Genomic DNA, 20,487 nt, shown 5'->3' on the forward strand with positions numbered 1-20,487 from the left:
CGGCACCATCTCTAGACTTGAATATCACCTATCAAATGTATTCACTTCCTGACATTTGATTCCAATGGCTTTGATGGGTGCAGTTTCAATTTGCCATCATCCACGAACTCTTTTGATAAGGATCCTCACACCTAGAGTACACAATGTGCACCAAGTCTACAGAGTTATCTATCCCATCGGATTCTTTCAAATCCATAATTTAGGAGGAAAAAAAAGCAACAGCTTGGAAATACAGCAGCATTTTTTGAGGTTACAACGTTGTAGCTCATTTCCAAATAGAACTAAAATACCTTCATGTAAAATGCAGATGCTAAGAAAGCAATCTTCAAGGGCAACTAAGAATGATCATTAAATGTTGACCTCCCAATGATGTCCACACCACTTGTGTGAAACAAAACAAATCCTTATTCCTAACTTCCCCTTTCAAATTAATTGTCATTTAACATCACAGGTACAGAACCTAAATTGTCATTCCAGGTCATATGACCAACCAGTTCATAAAATGAAACAGCATGGGACAGACTCTTGCTGACCAAGTTGCCCTATCTAAGATAATCCCATTTGCCAGCATTTGGATTGTTTACTCTTACAAGAACATGTTGGCCCTGAACTTTTGCTGCTTCTCCTTTGAATGTTTCTCACAGTGTAGATGCTGACTACCCGAAGTAGATGCTCCCAGTATACCCTTGCAAAGTTCTGCCTTATTTTGCTATTGGTCTTCGCCCAGTTTAAGACCTTTATTCTTGGTCCATACCCATCTTTTTCCCATAATCATTTTGAAAAATACTGAGCTGGCCGCTTTGTTGAAAAAGCTCTTTCCATCTACTTGGCCACATTCCCCGAGATCCAGCAAAGCTGCTTTCCTCATTGGTCTATTTACCTAGTGTTAAAAAGCTCTCTTGGACAGACCTCAAAGATTCCATCCCTACTAACCCCTTCATGGTAAGGCAATCCTAGTTAATATTTGGGAAATTAAAATTCCTAGTACTAAAACTCATTGACTGTACACTCCAGCAAAGTGACAACACCCTGCTTGCTCCTAATCTTAATCCATCTGGCCTTGTTTGAAGAATGAGATATCCTCACTCAATATTTAGCAATGACCATCTTAAAAAATATGCCACCTCCTCTTTTACATCTCATCTGAAAATTATGTACCCCAACACTGAGTTGCCCATCCTTCAACCAGGTCTCAGTGATTTTGTAACATCATAGTTCTTTTGAATTCGCCTCCCTTACTAGTTAAGACTTCTTTCATTAAAATTGATGCAATTCAGCTTTGAATTCCTCTCATATATATTTACCCATTTGCTGGACTAATGTTTTCATAATGACGGCACCTCACCATCATCCTATTCTGCTGCCAATTTCTGTCCAAGACAGTACCTGTGTGTGACCTCATTATGGGGTGTTAGCAGAAGGACTACTTGTTCTAACATTTTCACACACAGCCAATAGAACATCTTTTGCAGGTTTCTGAGCTGGTGGCTATTGGTGTAAGGTCAAGGGACAAAGTTTCCCTATCCTTTTCATCAGCTATCAGCTATCCAGGTTATAGAAAGTTAAAGAAGAAAGGCACTCAATCAAGTGACAATGAAGAGAAGTGATAATAGGTGTTACATCAGCTGCTAATAAATTTGAAGAGCAGAAAGCCACAACTGATCATGGACTCTGTTGGCCTTAGCAGTAATCTGTCTGCATACAAGATGCTACTGCTGGCATCTCCTTCAACAATCTTGTTCTTCAAGATCTCCAGCATCTGTAACATCTCTTGTTTATGCTTTGACCCTTCATCAGAATCTCTTGCTTACACTTTGTTCTTTCATCGGAGTCTTCAACAGAATCTTGTGTTTATGCTTTGCTTGCATGTTGAAAGCATTATTTAGATGCACCTTTGCTGGGACTGATTGTGACCAAGGAGCAATATATAAAATTTAATGACAGCATGAAAACATGGAATTATAAATAATATTACATTGTTGTTGGAGGAATATATCAATGGGATGAGAAGGCAGGAGGTCAAATCCCAAAAAGAGGCAGCATGGAATTTCTTTGGAGTTTGTTTGGTATTTCACCAGCACGAAACAGTTGATTCATCGACGGGTTTGTGCTGCTTACCTGTTGCTGGACAATTGGAAGAGTTTAGAGATTGGTTCTTTTTGACCCCACCATTGAAATACTGTGTTTTTTTGGGGGGGGGGGCCCACAGTAGTGCAATGGTTAGCACAACACTATTCAAGCTTGGGCCATTCTGGAGTTTGGAGTTCAACTCCAGTGTCATTCTGTACGGAGTTTCTGTCTGCCCACCACGTGTAATGCATGGGGTTTCCCCAGGTACTGCAGTTTCATAGAAATAGAAATCTACAGTATATTACAGGCACTTCGGCCCACAATGTTGTGCCAGCCACATAACTGACTCAAGAAACTGTCTAGAATTACCCTACCACATAGCACTCTATTTTTCTAAACTCCATGTACCTAAGAGTCTCTTAAAAGACTCTATTGTATGCATCTCCATGACGATTGCCAGCTGTGCATTCCACACACCCACCACTCTCTGTGTGGAAAAACTTACCTCTGACACGCCCCTTGTACCTACTTCCAAGCACCTTAGAACTGTGCCCCCTCGTGTTAGCCATTTCAGCCCTGGGACAAAGCCTCTGACTATCCACATGATCAATACCTCTCATCATCTTATACATCTCTAAACCTTCGTCATTCCAAGGAGAAAAGGCCAAGTTCACTCATCCTATTCTGGTAAGGCATGGTCTCCAATCCAGGCAACATCCTTGTAAATCTCCTCAGCAGGTTCATCCTACAGTCCAAAGATGTACCGGGTAGGTTAACTGGTCATTGCAAATGGGCCCAGGATTAGATTTGTCAGGGGTTGCTGGGGCAGCGTGGCTCTAAGAGCTGAAAGGACCTACTCTATGCTGTATTGCTAAAATAAATAAGAGAACAGTGGGTTTCCACTTTGCAACATGGATAGTGCACCTATAAGCTGCAATGTTAGTAGCTTTAAGTAGTGTTAAGTGTGAAAGGGTGCTGGAGAGGGATAGGCGAATGAATGCTAGACTGGTCTTATTACCCGACTGATAGTAGTGCAGCTGGGCCTGAGATTGAGAAACAAGACTGCTTCTCTTTCCACCAACACCGCTAGACTTCCTGGTTGTTTCCAACATTTTGTTTTCATTTCAGATGGAACTTTTTGATATCTTCATCAGACCCGACCACGAGATGACATTAAATACTTGGCAGCAATGCATTTGGCACTGGTTAGAGGCTAGTCACAGTAATGCGATTTTCAGCAATAGTTTGCAACAGGTTAAAATGTTTTAATTCTAAAATACCAATTAATGATTTCTAGCTTTATCCAATTCTTATCCTACACTCTAGAACCAGATTCTAGAGTATGAGACTGCAAGTCTGGGCTCTGGTCTGACTTGGTTGCTTCTTTGATGCTACAGGCCCAATCGCGGACACACAATTTCAATCTAACCTCTGCCTCCTGCATACTGAATTGAAGATCCCAGAAGGATGCTTGGTGACCTCAATACATGCACATCCCTGATCTGCCTAATTGGGATCGCGGTGATTAAGTGAATGAAATATTTTACACAGATGTTTTGTTGTAGATAGAGACCACCCCCACACCCCGCCACTATTAACCAATGCAGATTTTTCTATCTAATACATTTAGTGTTATCTTCACAACCATTTACAGTGAAATTATGATCATAGTTTAAGCATAATCATGACTGATTTAAGTAATTGGGTGTTTAAAGTTTGAAACTCCATACAGCTGGAGAATACAACATGACCAGTTAAAGCATCTGGTTTCTTGTAATTTATTAACATAAAAAGTTAATGTTCTTCTAAAAACATTTAGCAATGCAAAGGTATCTTCAGTTGATTAACTACTAATCTTTGAAGCAGTTAGGAATTCCACCTTTGCTAGTTTTTTTTTTTAAACAGTTCACAGTTATCAGAACTCTGTACATCTTTTTTTTCTACAAACACACCCCGAAACTACAAAAATCCATTACACATGCAGTAGTTCAGCCAACTGCAATGCAGTAAAATCATTTTATAACAATATGGTCGACTACCCAGGTATCTACATCACACATCCACATCATGCAGGTGCTCCATTTTCCTTTGACTTTTTACTTTTGTCTTCATCTGAGATTTCCCCCTGTTTAAAAAAAAAGGAATATAATGAACTAAATAGAAACCAGTTGAATCAGATATTAAAAAGTCACCTAAGAGATGCTGCAAATTTTATGGACATCTGATTAAATATCAAATATTAATTTAAGGTGCAGAGATAAGAGATGCACATAAATTGCTGGGTGCATATACTTGTGAGATTGGATCCTGTCTTACAAAGAAAGGACTAAGACTGCTGTAATGATCTCTAAACCAACTGCCCGAAGATTTTGCTGTGCAGACTCTGACAGCTCAAGATCAGGAAATTACTAGAGGAAACAATGACAAAAACAGAAAAAAAAAATCCTCAGTAATGTGATTAAGCAAGCAAAGATGCAGAAAAGATTCGCAAGGATATTGCTAGGACTAGAGAAGTTGAGTTACAAGAGATTGTAATTGGATGCTGTAAGGAAAGAGTTAACTCTGATTCCTTTTAGGTATATGCTCAAATGTGTAGCACAAAATGGAAGTTTGTAAGAGAAAATGGTGATAGTCTGGGATGTTGGAATGTTTTGAGAAAAGTACAAGGGAACTAGTCTACAGCAATGTTTGGAAAACGTACTGGCTACCAGTCTACAACCTTGAGAGTAGATAATGGGGGAGAAACATGTTTATCTGGAAAAGTACTGGGTTAAAAGTTAATGAATGATTTTGAAGGATCCTGAAGGGTGAAAAAAAGCAATTTCTTTGTGCAAGTGGAAATCTTCTCTAGGGAGCAGAGAGGGGGGGCAAGAGGGGAGATCTATGGTTCCCTGGAAGTGTACTGTTGTGGGTGGCTTGAAAGTTATTATTAATTCTTTTATTACTTTAGAAATAATTCTTTCTGTATTTTTATTCTTTATATAACTCTAATAATGTAATTTTTAAAGCCTTTAACACATATACTGTGCCTCCTTTGTAGATACCTCTTGCTGCTATTCAGAAAGGAACAAGGAATGAAATTCAAAATATTTTTAGAGTTGGATATGCTGGAGCTGTTTTCCATGAACAAAGGAGGCTGAGGAGTGATCATATAGAAGTTTATAAAATCCTGAATGGTGTAGCAAGGTGGGTGGTCACAGCATAGGGAAATTTAAAAGTAAAGGGCACAGGTTTAAGATGAGAAGGGAAAGATTTAAAAGGGCATCTTGTTCCCTCACACAAAGGGTGGCAGGTATATGGAATGAGCTGCCAGATGAAGTGGTAGAAGTGTGTACAATTACAATGTATTAAATAAATATATAAATAAGAACGGTTGAGGGATACGGGACTAGCTCAGGGAGACACCTTGGTCGCATAGACAACCCGAATACATTGCAGAAAAACAAAAGCACTTTGCAAACATTTACCACACTTCAAATGCATTTATTTATGAAGTTCTTCAGACATGAATGACTTATACAAGTGGAAATTCATTCTTTCCCATCCTTGTGACGATGGGATAACACTGGGCAAACATCCATATTTACCTTTTTAAGGACACTGTGAATTTCCTCCATAACTGATGACAGTTTCTTATTGGTATTAATCAACTGTTGTTCAAAACGCAGTTTGGCTTCCTCATACACTTTCAGATTTTCCTCAGCTCGGGCCAGGTATTTCTTGTTTTCTTTCATTTCTGTAGACAAGCTTCTGCTGGCAGTTTCCATATTAGATATCTGCTTTTTCCCTTCCTCTGTACAAAATAAGATCAAATTTATGCCTTTACCTAGTCAAAGACACTAATTGGGTGAACACTTGATCAGAAATAACCTGAAAGACAGTGGAGCAAGAACTGGGAAGTCAATGACTTTTCATCAGAACTGCTTGAAGTCACTGATCTGAATCTGCACCCTTTCTCTCTGCAGATTCTGCCAGACATTTGGAGTACACTCTACATTTTCTTTTACTTTGATCTCCAGCATCTGCAGTATTTTATCTGTATCTTTCTGAAACTACTACAAGTTATCAACAGGTCAGAAATATGGGTCAATAGGTTCACAAGATCAAATTTATGATCCACTATCAAAATATCAGCAACAATCCATTGGGGAAAGGGTAGGATTGATCTTCGAGGTGGTTAAAAGGTCAACACAACATCTGGGCCAAAGGGCCTGTACTATGGTGTAGTGTTCTATATTCAAATTTGTAATCATGGAATGATACAGAACTTTCAACACAGCACATTTCACTTAACAGACAGCAAGTTGAGAGTTGACACACAGGGCAGGCATTAAGGCTTGAAGAAGAAAATAAATGGAGATAAGTTTCTTTACACTCACTGTCAATGCTGATCAGTCATCTGTCAATACTCATTACTTGGGTGAGATGATGCAGATCATCAAGCTCAAAGAACATTACCCCAAGAATCAGAACTTTTATTAAATAACATTGATGAAAGGTTGGGTCACAAGAGATTGACTGAGGACACTGACGGTGAAATATGATCAGCAACAGAACCATTTTCTTACCGATCTTTGCCTCCAGAGTCTGTGCTTTAAGCTCCATTTCTGCTCGTGCCTTTTCACTTTTTTGTAATTTTTGCAGCAAATTACCCACATCCACCATTGTTCCATTGTACACTATCAGATTGTTGTTTTCTGTCTTTTCATTGGCTTCTGGTTTTACTATTAGATTTGGCAACAACAGCTTGTTTCCTAAAATGGATACAAAGAATAATGTTATCTACACAACCTAGATTCAAAATTTAACTCATTGTGATGGGATGAAAGTTAATTCCCTGTTCTGTAATTATCTTATGGAAAAGAATTTGGGTAACTTCAAACATTGAGGGACTGGGAATGGTTTGAGTTTGTCGAAAGCACAAAGTTCAATAAGTAGAGAAATGGTAGAAGTATGCAGCAGATGGTGGAAAGAGAAAACGCAGTAAACATTTGAGGTAAACAATCTTTCAGTAAAAACTAGTTAACTAGGGGGTTAGATGCAATGATCACCAATGCTCTCAATTTTTTTTACTATGTATTTACACTTGGGAATCAAGTAAAAGTTGCAGACAAATAATGGAGTACAAAGTTCAGTATTTTATGATAGTCAAGTAAGGTTTTACAGACATTTATTATTATGCTTCCATTCATTTAGAAATTAAATTGGATTAATTTTATACTGGCTCATTAACCTTAATCCTTATTTTCAGATTTCTGCTGCATGTGCTTTAAGCTCTGTTTCTGCTTGTGCCTTTTCACATTTTTGTAATTTTTGCAGCAAATTACCCACATCCACCACTGTTTACCTTTCTATGCATATAAAACACTTAAGAACGTATGTTTCAGCGCCAGGCTCGGGAATGGAAGTTCTCGGGACTCGGGACAGATCGCTTCCTAGTGCACTCCCCACCGTGCCAGGTTGATATGGAGGATCAAAAACTCAAAACCCTAAAACCCAATAATTAAACCACTGTGTTGCTTAGTAATAATTGTAGCTTTCATCGGGGCAGAGCCTTTCTCACTTTATCCTTTAAAATTGTTCTGATTGTTGACCGACTGTAGCCTAACGCTTTTCCAATGACTGATGGCGTTTCACCTCATTCCGATCACTTTATTATTTCCACTTTATTTTCAATCGTGATTGTGATTATTTTCGTGAACAGAAACACTGTGGATTCAGAGCTCTGGCGCCGGGTCCTAATGTCCACCGGATTAAGACAGGTTGAATAAGGGATTTGAGCATCCGCGAATTTTGGTATTCGCGAGGGGTCCTGGAACCAATCCCCCGCGGATAAGGAGGGCTGACTGTAATTGACAATTAATTCCAACCAATTAAAAGCAGAACCTCAATGGTAGTGACCTCCACATTATTCTTGGTGCCAAATGCTATTAACTCAGAAAGAGAACAAGGCAGATGAATTTGTGGCTGAACAGCTGGTGCAAGGGGTAAGGATTCAAGTTTGTAGACCATTGGGACTCTTGAAGTAGAGGAGACCTGTATGGGTTTGACTTGAACCAGAAAGGGGCCAAAGTCTTTACTGGGAAGTTTGATAGTGCCACACAGGAAGGCTTAAACAAGATTGAGAGGGGGGAAGGGGTGAGACTGAGCAGGAACATATCACAGGATAAAGTGGGAACCAATGAGAGAAAGTCAAGTAATCAGGATAGCCAGGGGCATAGTAAAGTCAGGGAAAAGTATAATCAATTAATCTGCATTTATTTCAATGCACAAGGTTTAACAGGCAAAGCTGATGAACTTAGTGTGGATTGGGTCTGAGGACAAGGATGTTATAGCCATAATAGAAATATGGCCGAGAGAAGGGCAGGACTGGCAGCTCAATATTCCAGGATACGGATGCTATGAGTGTAAAAGAGACTCAAGTAAGCCAGGAGGGGTGCAGCCTTTCTGATAAGGGAGGATGGAACAGCAGTGCTTAAAAGCAACATTCTTGGGGGATCTAGTGAGGCCTTATCAGTAGAACTCGGAAAGAAGGGGAAAGTTCACTCTAGTGGGGCTGTATTATAGATTCCATTCCTCCAATAGTGAGTACTTAGGGTGCAGGTGCACAGATATTTTGCTGGTAGTTGTAAGAATAATAAGAATTGTATTATTGGGAAAATTGTATTTCCCCATACTGACTAGACTGTCCAGGGTATTAAGAGCCTTGGCATGGTGGAATTTATGGCCAGGAAAGTTTCCCGAGTCAGTATATAGAGGGCCCTATTAAGGAGGGTGCAGTATTGGACCTCGTCTGAGTAACAAGGCAGTGCAGGTAACTTAAGTGACAATCACTGAGGACTTTAGGTCTAGTGATCCTAATTCTAGTTTTAAGATAGTGATGGAACAGGGTAGTTCCACAGGTTAGAGACCTAAACTGGAGCCTGGTTAATTCGAGGTGAACCAGACAGGATCTAGCAGACGCTGGTTGGGTGAGCGCGTTTGAAGGGAAGGGAATGGAACGAAGGGTACACAGGAGGTTTTTAAGAGTGGGATATCAGGTGTCCAGGAGCAGCGTGTTCCTGTTAGAGTCAAGTGTAACATGGCTGTTTAGGGAACATCGGCTGGATGAGAGATATTGAGGCTCTGGTCAAAAGAAAGGAAGCATACGTTGGATTTAGGTGGTCAAGATCTAGCTAATGATAACAATAAAATGATTAAGAATACTCTTAAGAGGGAAATCAGGAGGACAGAGAGAGCATGGCAGGTATAGTTAAGGAAAATTCCAAGACATTCCACAGCTATAAGAAGAGTGAAAGGCCTCGGAGATCAATAGGGCTGTCTATGCCTTAAACCACAGAAGATGGGGTCGGTGTTGAACACTTCTTGTTTACTGAGGAGAAAAGCATGGTTGCTCTAAAGATAAAGGAAACAAGTGGTGTTTTGGAGAACATTCACCTTAACAGGGAGGAAATACTTGCAGCTTTACAGCACATTAAGGTGCACAGGTCTTAGGGCCTGACCAAGTGCATCCTTGGATTTGGCGAGAGGCTAGAGAGGAAACTGTAAAGCCCTTGAGATACTTGTTTCATGGCTGGCCACTGGTGAAATGTCTGAAGACAGGAAAGTGGCTAATGTTGTTCCATTGTTTAAAAGGGTTATCAACAAGTACAAGCCAGGGAACAACTAAGTATTCAGTCTGACACAAGTAGTGGGAAGTTATTGGAGCAATTCTGAGAGACAGGATCTACCAGCATTTGGATAGACAAACTGATTAGGAGGCTATGTGCAAGGGAAGTGCTGTATTGCACTATGGCATGAAGCAATGCATTTTTGGTACAAAACATGAGGAGGTCAAATGGATTATTGTGAGGACATATACAATAAACGTAGTCCAGTACCCAGCAAATGGTCAGATTCCACCTCGCTCTCTGTCACTGGTACTTTGACTTCATCTTTACTGCCATCTGTTAGCTTCCTGTACGAACAAGTTTCACGTAGTACCACCTTATTAATTAACTTCTTAACCTGGTAAGAAAAAAAAATCAAAAACTCTTGATCAGTACCAGAATACTGTTTTTTCCAGCATCCTTTTGCTGATAGTCTTGGCTCTTGATAGGTTATCTATCATTCTCCAATTTTAGCTTTCTTTAATTCATAGTACAAGACTTTAAACAGAAGTATTTGTAGGCAGTCCAGTATCTTAAGATACATACAGAAAGGATCAATGTAGAGTAATGGGATTTAACTATTTTATCCGAATCTTTCCTCTTTTGCCCAAAGACAGAGTTCAAAGGAAGCCCAGCTGAGATCATCTCACACTTCAGGGTGTGAATTTACTAATCTTTAGCTAGAAATCCTAATCTTCTTCGTCTAGGACAGGGGTTCCCAACTTCTTTATGCCATGGACCAATATCATTAAGGGGTCCATGGACTCCAGGTTGGGAACCTCTGCTCTTGGGAAATGTAAATACCAGACTTCTACACAACTGAGAAACCACTGCATGGCTTCTCCTGCAGAACTAATAGGGATCTTAGTTGTGTCTGACAGAGAATCTTTAGTTACAGTGGGTTTTCTTACTCAGCTAATATTCTTGTTTTATGGATTCCATTAGTGAATGTGAAGTACACAAGTTCCCTGGACTGCAACTGCACAAATTCAAACAACCTGACAGAGAAGCGTACCTGTGCCCGTGAAAGGTGGAGTCCAAGAGTATAGATAATTTCTTCAAGATCTTTCTCCAGCAGATAACCACAGTAACTTTGATCAAAATAAACAAATGCAAGAAGGAGATCCTTGTTGAATGTGAACATCTGCTTCTTTTCCTTAAAGAGTCAAAACAAACGAAGTCAAATTTTATAAATGACCAGATGGCTTAGTTCAAGCCTGACTGTTGTATTACTTAGTGCATACATACTAGCATGTTCAAGAAATGAGACTTCAACAGCTATAGGCATATTTATCATTGTTCACCCTGTGAAGTTATAAACTGACCATTTATCCCATAACAAGTAACTTGACCATGCCCATCCGCTTTGAGTTGAAAACGCTCTCTTCCAGGAATACTGTAGACACAATGTGGCAAGGTCAACACATCTAACATCCTATTTCATCATGATCCTGCCTGAAATTGACTCCATACCTTATCTTTGGATGTGGGATCTCTGGATCTCCTTGATGCTTCTCGTCTGTCATCCTTTTGATCTCTACTGTCTTCATCATACCTATCTGTTGAGAGTAAGAGTATTTAATACAATATTTCAAATGAAGTTGCTCAGAGTAATATTTGAATTTAGGAAGAGTGCAGCACAATTTAATGCACAATAATACCAGGGTAGTAATTACTATCAGATAATCCAAAGGATTTGTTAAGACCATAAGACGCAAGAGCAGAATTCGGCTATTTGGCCCGTCCAGTCTGCTTTACCATTCAATCATGGCCGATTTACTTACCCTTTCAACCCCATTCTTCTGCCTTCTCCTCATTTTTGATATCCTTAATGAAATACCCAATCAAACTCTGCTTTAAATATACCCAATAACTTGGCCTCCACAGCTGTCTGTGGCAACAAATTCCATATATTCACAGTTCTCTAGCTAAAGAAATTCCTCCTCATCTCTGTTCTAAAGGGACCTCCTTCTATTCCGAGGCTGTACACTCTGGTCCTGGACTCACACACTACTGGAAACATCCTTGTCAATTCCAATCTATCTTGGCCTTTCAATATTTGGTAATTTTCAGTGAGATCCTCCTTCACTCTTCTAAACTCCAGTGGATACAGGCCCAGAACCATCAATCGCTCTTGATACATTAACCCTTTCATTCCCACAATCATTCTCATAAACCTCCTTTGGACTCCAATGCCAGCACATCTTTTCTTAGAGATTATGCAGGGACTGAGAAAACACCTGTTTTTCACTCAAGAAATTGTACAAGCTGTATATTAGTAAACTTTTGATTGGAACTCTGAAGAAATTGCAGCTAATAATCTTATAGCACATGACTGAAGCAGCTTCAGAAATAAATTCTATGTATTTATGAGCCACAGTAAAACCATTGCAGGAGGAACACAGTGGGTCAAACAACACCTCTGTAGGGAAATGGACAGCTGACACTTCAGATCACGACCTTTTATCTGGACATCTCCCCCACAGATGCTGCTCAATTTTCTGTTCCTAGAGCAGCTTGTTTTTTGCTCCAAGCTCTAGCATCTACAGTCTATTGTGTATACATTTGGCTGATAAGGGAGGTTTTAACAGAAAGGCAATAAGCAAAGGCTACTGCTAGTCTTCTAGTGAATGATGATGAAGTGATTGAGTGGAAAACTTAAAACACAGCAGGCAACCAATTCGTTGAAAAAAAACCTAATCAGCTTAATCACATCTTCTAGCACATGCCCAATAGCACTGCAAATGATCAAAGTTCAGAGTTATTATCAAAGTAAATTTATAACAAATCACAAGGTTGCATACAGTATATATACTTTAATAATAAATGTACTTTGAAATATATATAATCATATACAACACTGAGTTCCTGATGATGGATGCTGCATTCCTGGGACAGCGCACCATAAAGATGTGCTCAATGTTGGGGAGGGCTTTACCCATAATGGACTGGGCTGTATCCATTACCTTTTGGAGGCCTTTCTGTTCAAGGGCTTTGGTATTTCCGTACTAGGCCATGATGCAACCAGTCAATACACTCTCACAGTTATGGTTCTGAATGTGAATATTTAAGTACTTCACAAATATGCAAAAAAAAATATCATTTCAAGTCCAAGGCCCTTCATCAGATCTGGAGTATCTGTAGTTTTGTTTTGTTTTACAAATGTAATGAAGGTTTTGCCTCTGCCATTGTCTGGACATCAAGTTCTAAACACTAAGTAAGCACTCTCTTCTGGTGATCCTAACTTATTTCCTAACTTCCCTATTTACATTAAATCCATGTTACTTGTTTTTGAAATTTTCTGCAAAGGGGTATAGGTTCTTCTAATTTACTTTATTTAGATCCTTCCCAAATCACCCAAGTTAAATCACCTTTCAGCTTCCTTTATCAATGAAAATATCACAAGCCAAAAATACTTTTCTTCAGAACTAAAAATGTCCAGTTCCAATGGCACAGAAGGAGCCAATCAATATATTGAATTTACACTCCCCTCTCTGGAGAAATCCAGTCAGTTTGAATCCTCCCCCCCCATTTAGCCCTCTGGCCTTGCAGATATTCCCAAGTGGCTATCTAATTCTTTATCTATTTAGAGATGCAGCACAGAACAGCACCTTGTGGCCCATAAGCTGAGCCACCCAGCATCACATCGATTTATATAACCATATAACAATTATAGCACAGAAACAGCCCATCTCGGCCCTACTAGTCCGCGCCGAATGCTAACTCTCACCTAGTCCCACTGGCCGACACTCAGCACATAACCCTCTATTCCTTTCCTGTCCATATACCTATCCAATTTTACTTTAAATGACAATACCGAACCTGCTCTACCACTTCTATTGGAAGCTCGTTCCACACAGCTACCACTCTCTGAGTAAAGAAATTCCCCCTCGTGTTACCCTTAAACTTTTGCCCCCTAACTCTCAACTTAAGTCCTCTTGTTTGAATTTCCCCTACTGTCAATGGAAAAAGCCTATCCATGTCAACTCTATCTATCCCCCTCATAATCTTAAATACCTCTATCAAGTCCCCCCTCAACCTTCTACGCTCCAAGAATAAAGGCCTACCTTGTTCAACCTCTCCCTGTAACTTAGGTGCTGAAACCCAGGTAACGTTCTAGTAAATCTTCTCTGTACTCTCTCTATTTTGTTGACATCTTTCCTATAATTCGGTAACCAGAACTGTACACAATACTCCAAAATTCGGCCTTACCAATGCCTTGTACAATTTTAACATTACATCCCAACTCCTATACTCAATGCTCTGATTTATAAAGGCCAGCATACCAAAAGCTTTCTTCACCACCCTCTCCACATGAGATTCCACCTTCAGGGAACTATGCACCATTATTCCTAGATCACCCTGTTCTACTGCATTCTTCTATGCCCTACCATTTACCATGTATGTCCTATTTGGATTATTCCTACCAAAATGTAGCACCTCACACTTATCAGCATTAAACTCCATCTGCCATCGTTCAGCCCACTCTTCTAACTGGTCTAAATCTCTCTGCAAGCTTTGAAAACCTACTTCATTATCCACAACGCCACCTACCTTAGTATCATCTGCATACTTACTAATCCAATTTACCACCCCATTATCCAGATCATTAATGTATATGACAAACAACATTGGACCCAGTACAGATCCCTGAGGCACACCACTAGTCACCAGCCTTCAACCTGACAAACAGTTATCCACCACTACTCTCTGGCATCTCCCATCCAGCCACTGTTGAATCCATTTTACTACTTCAATATTAATACCTAATGATTGAACCTTCCTAACTAACCTTCCGTGCGGAACCTTGTCAAAGGCCTTACTGAAGTCCATATAGACAACATCCACTGCTTTACCCTCGTCAACTTTCCTCGTAACCTCTTCAAAATATTCAATAAGATTTGTCAAACATGACCTTCCATGCACAAATCCATGTTGACTGTTCCTAATCAGACCCTGTCTATCCAGATAATTATATATACCATCTCTAAGAATACTTTCCATTAATTTACCCACCACTGATGTCAAATTGACAGGCCTTTAATTGCTAGGTTTACTCTTAGAACCCTTATTAAACAATGGAACCACATGAGCAATATGCCAATCCTCTGGCACCATCCCCGTTTCTAATGACATTTGAAATCTATCTGTCAGAGCCCCTGTTATTTCGACACTAACCTCCCTCAAGGTCCTAGGGAATATCCTGTCAGGACCCGGAGATTTATCCACTTTTATATTTCTTAAAAGCGCCAGTACTTCCTCCTCTTTAATCATCATAGTTTCCATAACTTCCCTACCTGTTTTCCTTACCTTACACAATTCAATATCCTTCTCCTTAGTGAATACCGAAGAAAAGAAATTGTTCAAAATCTCCCCCATCTCTTTCGGCTCCACACATAGCTGTCCACTCTGATTCTCTAAGGGACCAATTTTATCCTTCATTATCCTTTTGCTATTAATATAACTGTAGAAACCCTTTGGATTTAACTCTAGCTTAATTACAAGACAAATTACAATATCTAATTAACCTACAAACTGGTATATATCTGATTTGAACTGTGGGAGGAAACTGGAGCATGTAGAGGAAAACCATACGCATACAGGAAGAACAAACAAACCTTCTTACAGAGGATGCTAGGATTGAACTTTGACACCGAGCTGTAATCGTGTCGTGCTGACTGCTACACTACTGTGATGCCCTAATTATTTCACTTTGAAGTCACTGAGTTGCAACTCTCATTTCCAAAAGTAGAAGTTACAAGTCATTACCACCTACTGCTTAAATAGATTTTCTTCACACCCTTTTTTTTTTACATAGGGAAGATTGTAAGATTATTGTAATTCTTTCTACCTTTCTCATCCTTCATTAATAACCTGGGACCAACCAAGACCAGACGACCGATCTACTCAAAGTCAGGCATTTCCAGTATAGCTTGCTAATGAGTTTTCACTTAATAACAACTTTCTTGTTTGCAACTCAAACCAAATGGATTCACTTTGTCTCTCAAGAATACCCTTGATCCAGCTTTACAATGTATTGACAAATCAGTACTGCCATCCAACATCCCCTTTCTCCTACCCCTTCTATTTTGAACAATTTATATCTGTGAACATGAAGCACAATATTTGCCATTTTTAAAGATAATTTGCCATCATTTCTCCAATAACATACACGGACAGTTATTTCCTCTTGTAGCTTTATTTGCCATAATTACGTCCTTATGTATTTGTTAAAATGCCATTTTTTTTAGGATGTGTGCATGACTGGTGAGCACAGGATATACTGTCCAGACTTTATTACCCTTGTAGTGGACAGTTTTCTTCAACTGGATTGGGTGTTTTGGAGGAGAACCCATGGGCAGTGGTGTACTCGTGCCCTTTCACTCGTACCCATGGGCATTGTCTTTTCACAGATTCGGGAGATGTTCACTAAGAGATTTTGTAGATTGTATATATATATATATATATAAAAAACATCAATAATGCAGGGATGAAATGTTTAGGGCACAAATGAGGTGACACATGAGCAGGCTTTGTCCTGGATGGTTTAAGTTTCTCGATTGTTGGAGCTGCAACACAAATAAGTCATTAGGGAGCATTTCATCAGACTCCTGACTTGTGACTGATTAATGTTGGAAAGATTTTGGATATCATGAGACAAATCACATAGTGCAAGGTATCCTGCCACTGACCGGTTTCTAATAGGTATGGCATTTATGTGGCTGCATTAAGCCATATTCCTTGGCTTCTTAAATAGTGGTAATAATGTCCAAATATCAAGGGTTGTTTATTAGAGATTCTTATTGGAGATTGTCATTAAAAAGATAATACCTGAATGTTGACTAGGTATTTCTCTAGACATGCATGGACTTTAATTTCCAGAGGAGTTGTGGATGAACAGGAAACAAACAATTTTCAACCTTTTAACACAAGGAAAGCAATTGAAAAGGCAGCTGAAGATGGTTGGGTTGAGGACAGTGCCCTGAAAAACTATTGCAATGATACCTTGGGTTTGGGACAACTGACTTCCATCAACTTCAACCAGTTTTCTTTGTGTAAGCTTTGATTATAGCTACTTTCGGTATGTTTGTTGTTAGCACTTCACAAGGAACCTGGCTTGACGCTCTGGCTTCATGCTAATGTTTCATTAAGGGGCATTTTAATACACATTATATATAAGATTGTGTTAGTGTACATTTCTGTTGTTGATAAGGTGCAGTGTAAATGCCCATTTTTGAGTTACTAACTCTGTTCGAAGTCCAACCCATTTAGCATAATTATAATACTACCCAGTACTTCTTTACAGGATGTCTTTGGTATGAAGATGCGACTATCTCAATTAGAATGTGCGGTGAGCACTCCTACCAATAGCATCATGAATAAGTGCACCAATACAATCAGAGTGGAGTGGAAGACTTCATAAATCTTCTGCATTTATCATGGGCTCTTATCTTGTTAAGCAGCCTCATGTGCAGCACCTTGTCAAAGGCCTTTTGAAAATCCAAGTACACAACATACATTGATTCTCCTTTGTCTATCCTGCTTGTTTTTTTGCCCCTCAAAGAATTCTATCAGACTGTTCGTTAAGGAAACCTCACGTGCCTCCAAGTATCCTGAGAGCCCATCCTTAACAATCGATTCCAACATCATCCCAACTACACATATCTGGCTAATTGGGCTAAAATTTCCTTTCTTCTCTCTCCGCCCCTTCTTTTCAACATTTTCAACTTTCCAGTCCTGTGGAATCATGCTGAAATCTAGTGATTCTTGAAAGATTACTAATGCCTCCATAATCTCTTCAGCTACCTTTTCCAGAATTCTGGGGTGTGTTGCATCTGCTCCAGATGACTTATTTACCTTCAGACTTTTCAGCATCCCAAACACGTTCTCTAGTAATAGCAAACGCATTCAGTTCTGCCCTGGTCTCTTAAACCTCTGGCATACTGCTAGTGTCTTCTACAGTGAATACTGATGCAAAATACTTAATTCAGTTCGCCTGCCATTTCCTTGCCCTCTATTACTACCTCTCCAGCGTCATTTTCCAGTGGTCTAATAGCTTCTCTTGTCTCCTTTACTCTTTATATATCTGAAAAAAGTCTTTGGTATTCTCTTTGATATCATTGCTAGTTTACCTTCATATTTCATCTTCTCCCTCCTTATGGCTTTTTTAGTTGCCTTTTGTTGGTTTTAAAAGCCTCCCAATCCCCAAAATTCTCACTAATTTTTGCTCTATTATATGCCTTCTCTTTTACTTTAGGTTGTTTTTGACCTCCTTTGTCAGCTATCGCTGCATCATCCTACCTTCAGAATATTTCTTCTTTGGGCCGTGTCTACCTTGAGCCTTCCGAACTGCTGCCAGAATCTCCAGTCACTGCTGTTTTGTCATTATCCCTGTAAGTGACCCCTTTCAATCAACTTTTGCCAGTTCCTCTTTCGTGCTGATATATCAGACTTCAGTTCTTCCCTTTCAAATTGCAGGGTAAATTCTATCACATTATGATCACTGCCTCCTTAAGCTCCTTAATCATATCCAGTTCACTATACGACATCCAATCCAGAATAGCTTTTCCTTGAGTGGGCTCAATCAGAAGCTGCTCTAAAAAAAAACCATCTCATGGGCATTGTACAAACTCTCTTCTCTTGGGATCCAGCACCAACCTGATTTTTCCAATCTACCTGCATATTGAAATCCCCCATGACTATTGTAACACTGCCCCTCTGGCATGCATTTTCTATTTCCTGCTGTAAATTGTAGCACACTGTTCAAAGGTCGGTATATAAATCTCAGCAGGATTTTTTTTACCCTTGCGATTTCTTAACTCTACTGACAAGGACTCTACACCTCTTTTAAGGATTTGGTTTCTTTTTTTTAAAAAAACTAACAGAGCCATGCCATGCCCTCTGCCTACCTGAGTCCTTTTGACTCAGTGATGGTCACATCATACCAGCCAATCTCTAGCTGTGCTACAAGAACACCTTATTCTGTATACTGTGGGCTTTCAAACGTAACTTTTTCAGTCCTGTATTCATCACCCTTTTCGATTTTGTCCCCGTTACACTGTAATTTATCCCACTGACTACAATTCTGCCTGTCCTTCATGACGGTCTCACTACACACTGCATCTGCTTGTATACCAACTTCACCATCCTCAGCCATCTCACCGGTTTCCCATCCCTCTACCAAATTAGTTTAAACCCTCTCCAACAGCTCTAGAAAACCTGCCCACAAAGATATTGAACCCCTTGGGTCCTATTTCTTTGTACAGGTCATACCTCCTTACTAGTTTCCACCTTTTGAAATTTACATTCTTCCTCTCATGCACACGGAAAGCAAATAAGTTTGATCAACTAACATCTACCAGCACTGCTCTAAGTTTTACCATCTTCATCTTCATCTTCAGCATCATCTGCATCCAAGGGATCATAATCATCCAGATTGGCATCCTCCTCCATTTCTTCATCTTCCTTAGAGTCATTCCTCTTTCTGAAATCTTTCTCATCTCTGTCCTTTTCTTCTTTCTGAAATGTTATTGAAATATTGTTTAGTTTCAAAGCTCATGAAGTGTTTCACTTTCACCAGTTATTAACTATAGTCAAAAATAAGAGGCATTATGAATTGTTATATACTTAAGGTTTGTATGTTCCAGTTTTAATCAAAGAAACCAAACAACAAAAATCCCAAACACAAGAGCCAGAAATCTTGAGGAACATACACCAAAGGAAGTGTTGGAGGAACTCAGCAGGTCACGCATCTATGAGAGGAATAAACAGGCGACATTTCGGGCAGAGTCCTTTCATCAGGACTGGGTAGGAAGGAAAGGAAGCCAGAATAAGAAGGTGGAGTGAGGGGATGATGGGTGGATGGGGGAGGATGGATGAGGTAAGAAACTGGGAGGTGATAAGTGGAGGAGGTAAAGGGCTGAAGAAAGAGAGTGGACCATGGGAGAGAGAAAGAAGCACTAAAGGGAGGTGATGAGCAGATGAGAAAGAGAGAAGAGCTTAAAGGGAGAAAAGTTATCAATCACTATTCATGCCATCAGGTTGCAGAAAGAACACCTCATACTGTCTGGACATTGATTTCTCTAACTTCTGGTAATTCTCCCCTCCCCTTGTCTCTTACTCCGTTCCAGCTCCCCTCTTAGCTCATCAGGCAGGAGTTACCCGACCCACACATCAAGATTCAACCACAGCTTCTTCCCTACTGCCATTAGGTTCCTGAACCAGCCTGAGAAAACATTCTACCTCAAGCTATTTTTTTATTTAACTAACGCTGTTGTGTCAAGTAATGTATAATTTATGTATCTTATCTTTGTCAAATTTGTAATTACCGTTGTGCAATACAAAAAGCAAATTTTAGTGGTGTTTATAGCCTTTGTATGCATGCCTATTACAATGAGTTTGAACTTATCAACTCAGCTACACCATCATCACAGGTAGGGGTACTAGGAACTTCACCCAAAGGCCCTGGCATACTACAGGAATCTCAGCATCCTGTGAAAACTCAGCCAACTCCTTTATGGGCAGTTCTAGCCTTGCCACGATGGAGGACACCTTCACAAGGTGACGCCTCAAAAAGCTGGCATCCATCATGAAGGATGCCCACCACCCAGGACATGCCCTGGGTTACTGAAGCAGTGAATTCGGCTAAGAGGGAAGGGTCTGCTGCCACAGTCCTCTCCCAGCTGTACCATTCTGCCTATTGTCAAGATTTCAAATTTGCAATGAGAGAATTATTTGGCAGGATTAAGGTATTTTCAGTATTTGCTCC

At 39.8% G+C, this 20,487-nt stretch overlaps 1 protein-coding gene across 2 annotated transcripts in view; it reads right to left on the reverse strand.

The window, feature by feature from the left end:
* Positions 1-3,834: 3,834 nt before the first annotated feature.
* ccar1 (cell division cycle and apoptosis regulator 1) overlaps positions 3,835-20,487 on the reverse strand; it is a 70,103-nt gene continuing 53,450 nt past the window's right edge. For both annotated transcript variants that reach the window (XM_073027181.1, XM_073027182.1), the window contains exons 19-25: positions 19,100-19,238; positions 11,193-11,278; positions 10,735-10,875; positions 9,951-10,077; positions 6,639-6,824; positions 5,658-5,863; positions 3,835-4,195 (exon numbers count right to left, since the gene is read on the reverse strand). In XM_073027181.1, coding sequence (XP_072883282.1) covers positions 4,136-4,195; positions 5,658-5,863; positions 6,639-6,824; positions 9,951-10,077; positions 10,735-10,875; positions 11,193-11,278; positions 19,100-19,238 — 945 coding nt within the window. In that variant the 3' untranslated portion in view covers positions 3,835-4,135. The remainder of the gene's footprint in view (positions 4,196-5,657; positions 5,864-6,638; positions 6,825-9,950; positions 10,078-10,734; positions 10,876-11,192; positions 11,279-19,099; positions 19,239-20,487) is intronic.

This window comes from Hemitrygon akajei, chromosome 23 (genome assembly GCF_048418815.1).
Source record: "Hemitrygon akajei chromosome 23, sHemAka1.3, whole genome shotgun sequence".
Lineage (NCBI taxonomy): Eukaryota > Metazoa > Chordata > Chondrichthyes > Myliobatiformes > Dasyatidae > Hemitrygon > Hemitrygon akajei.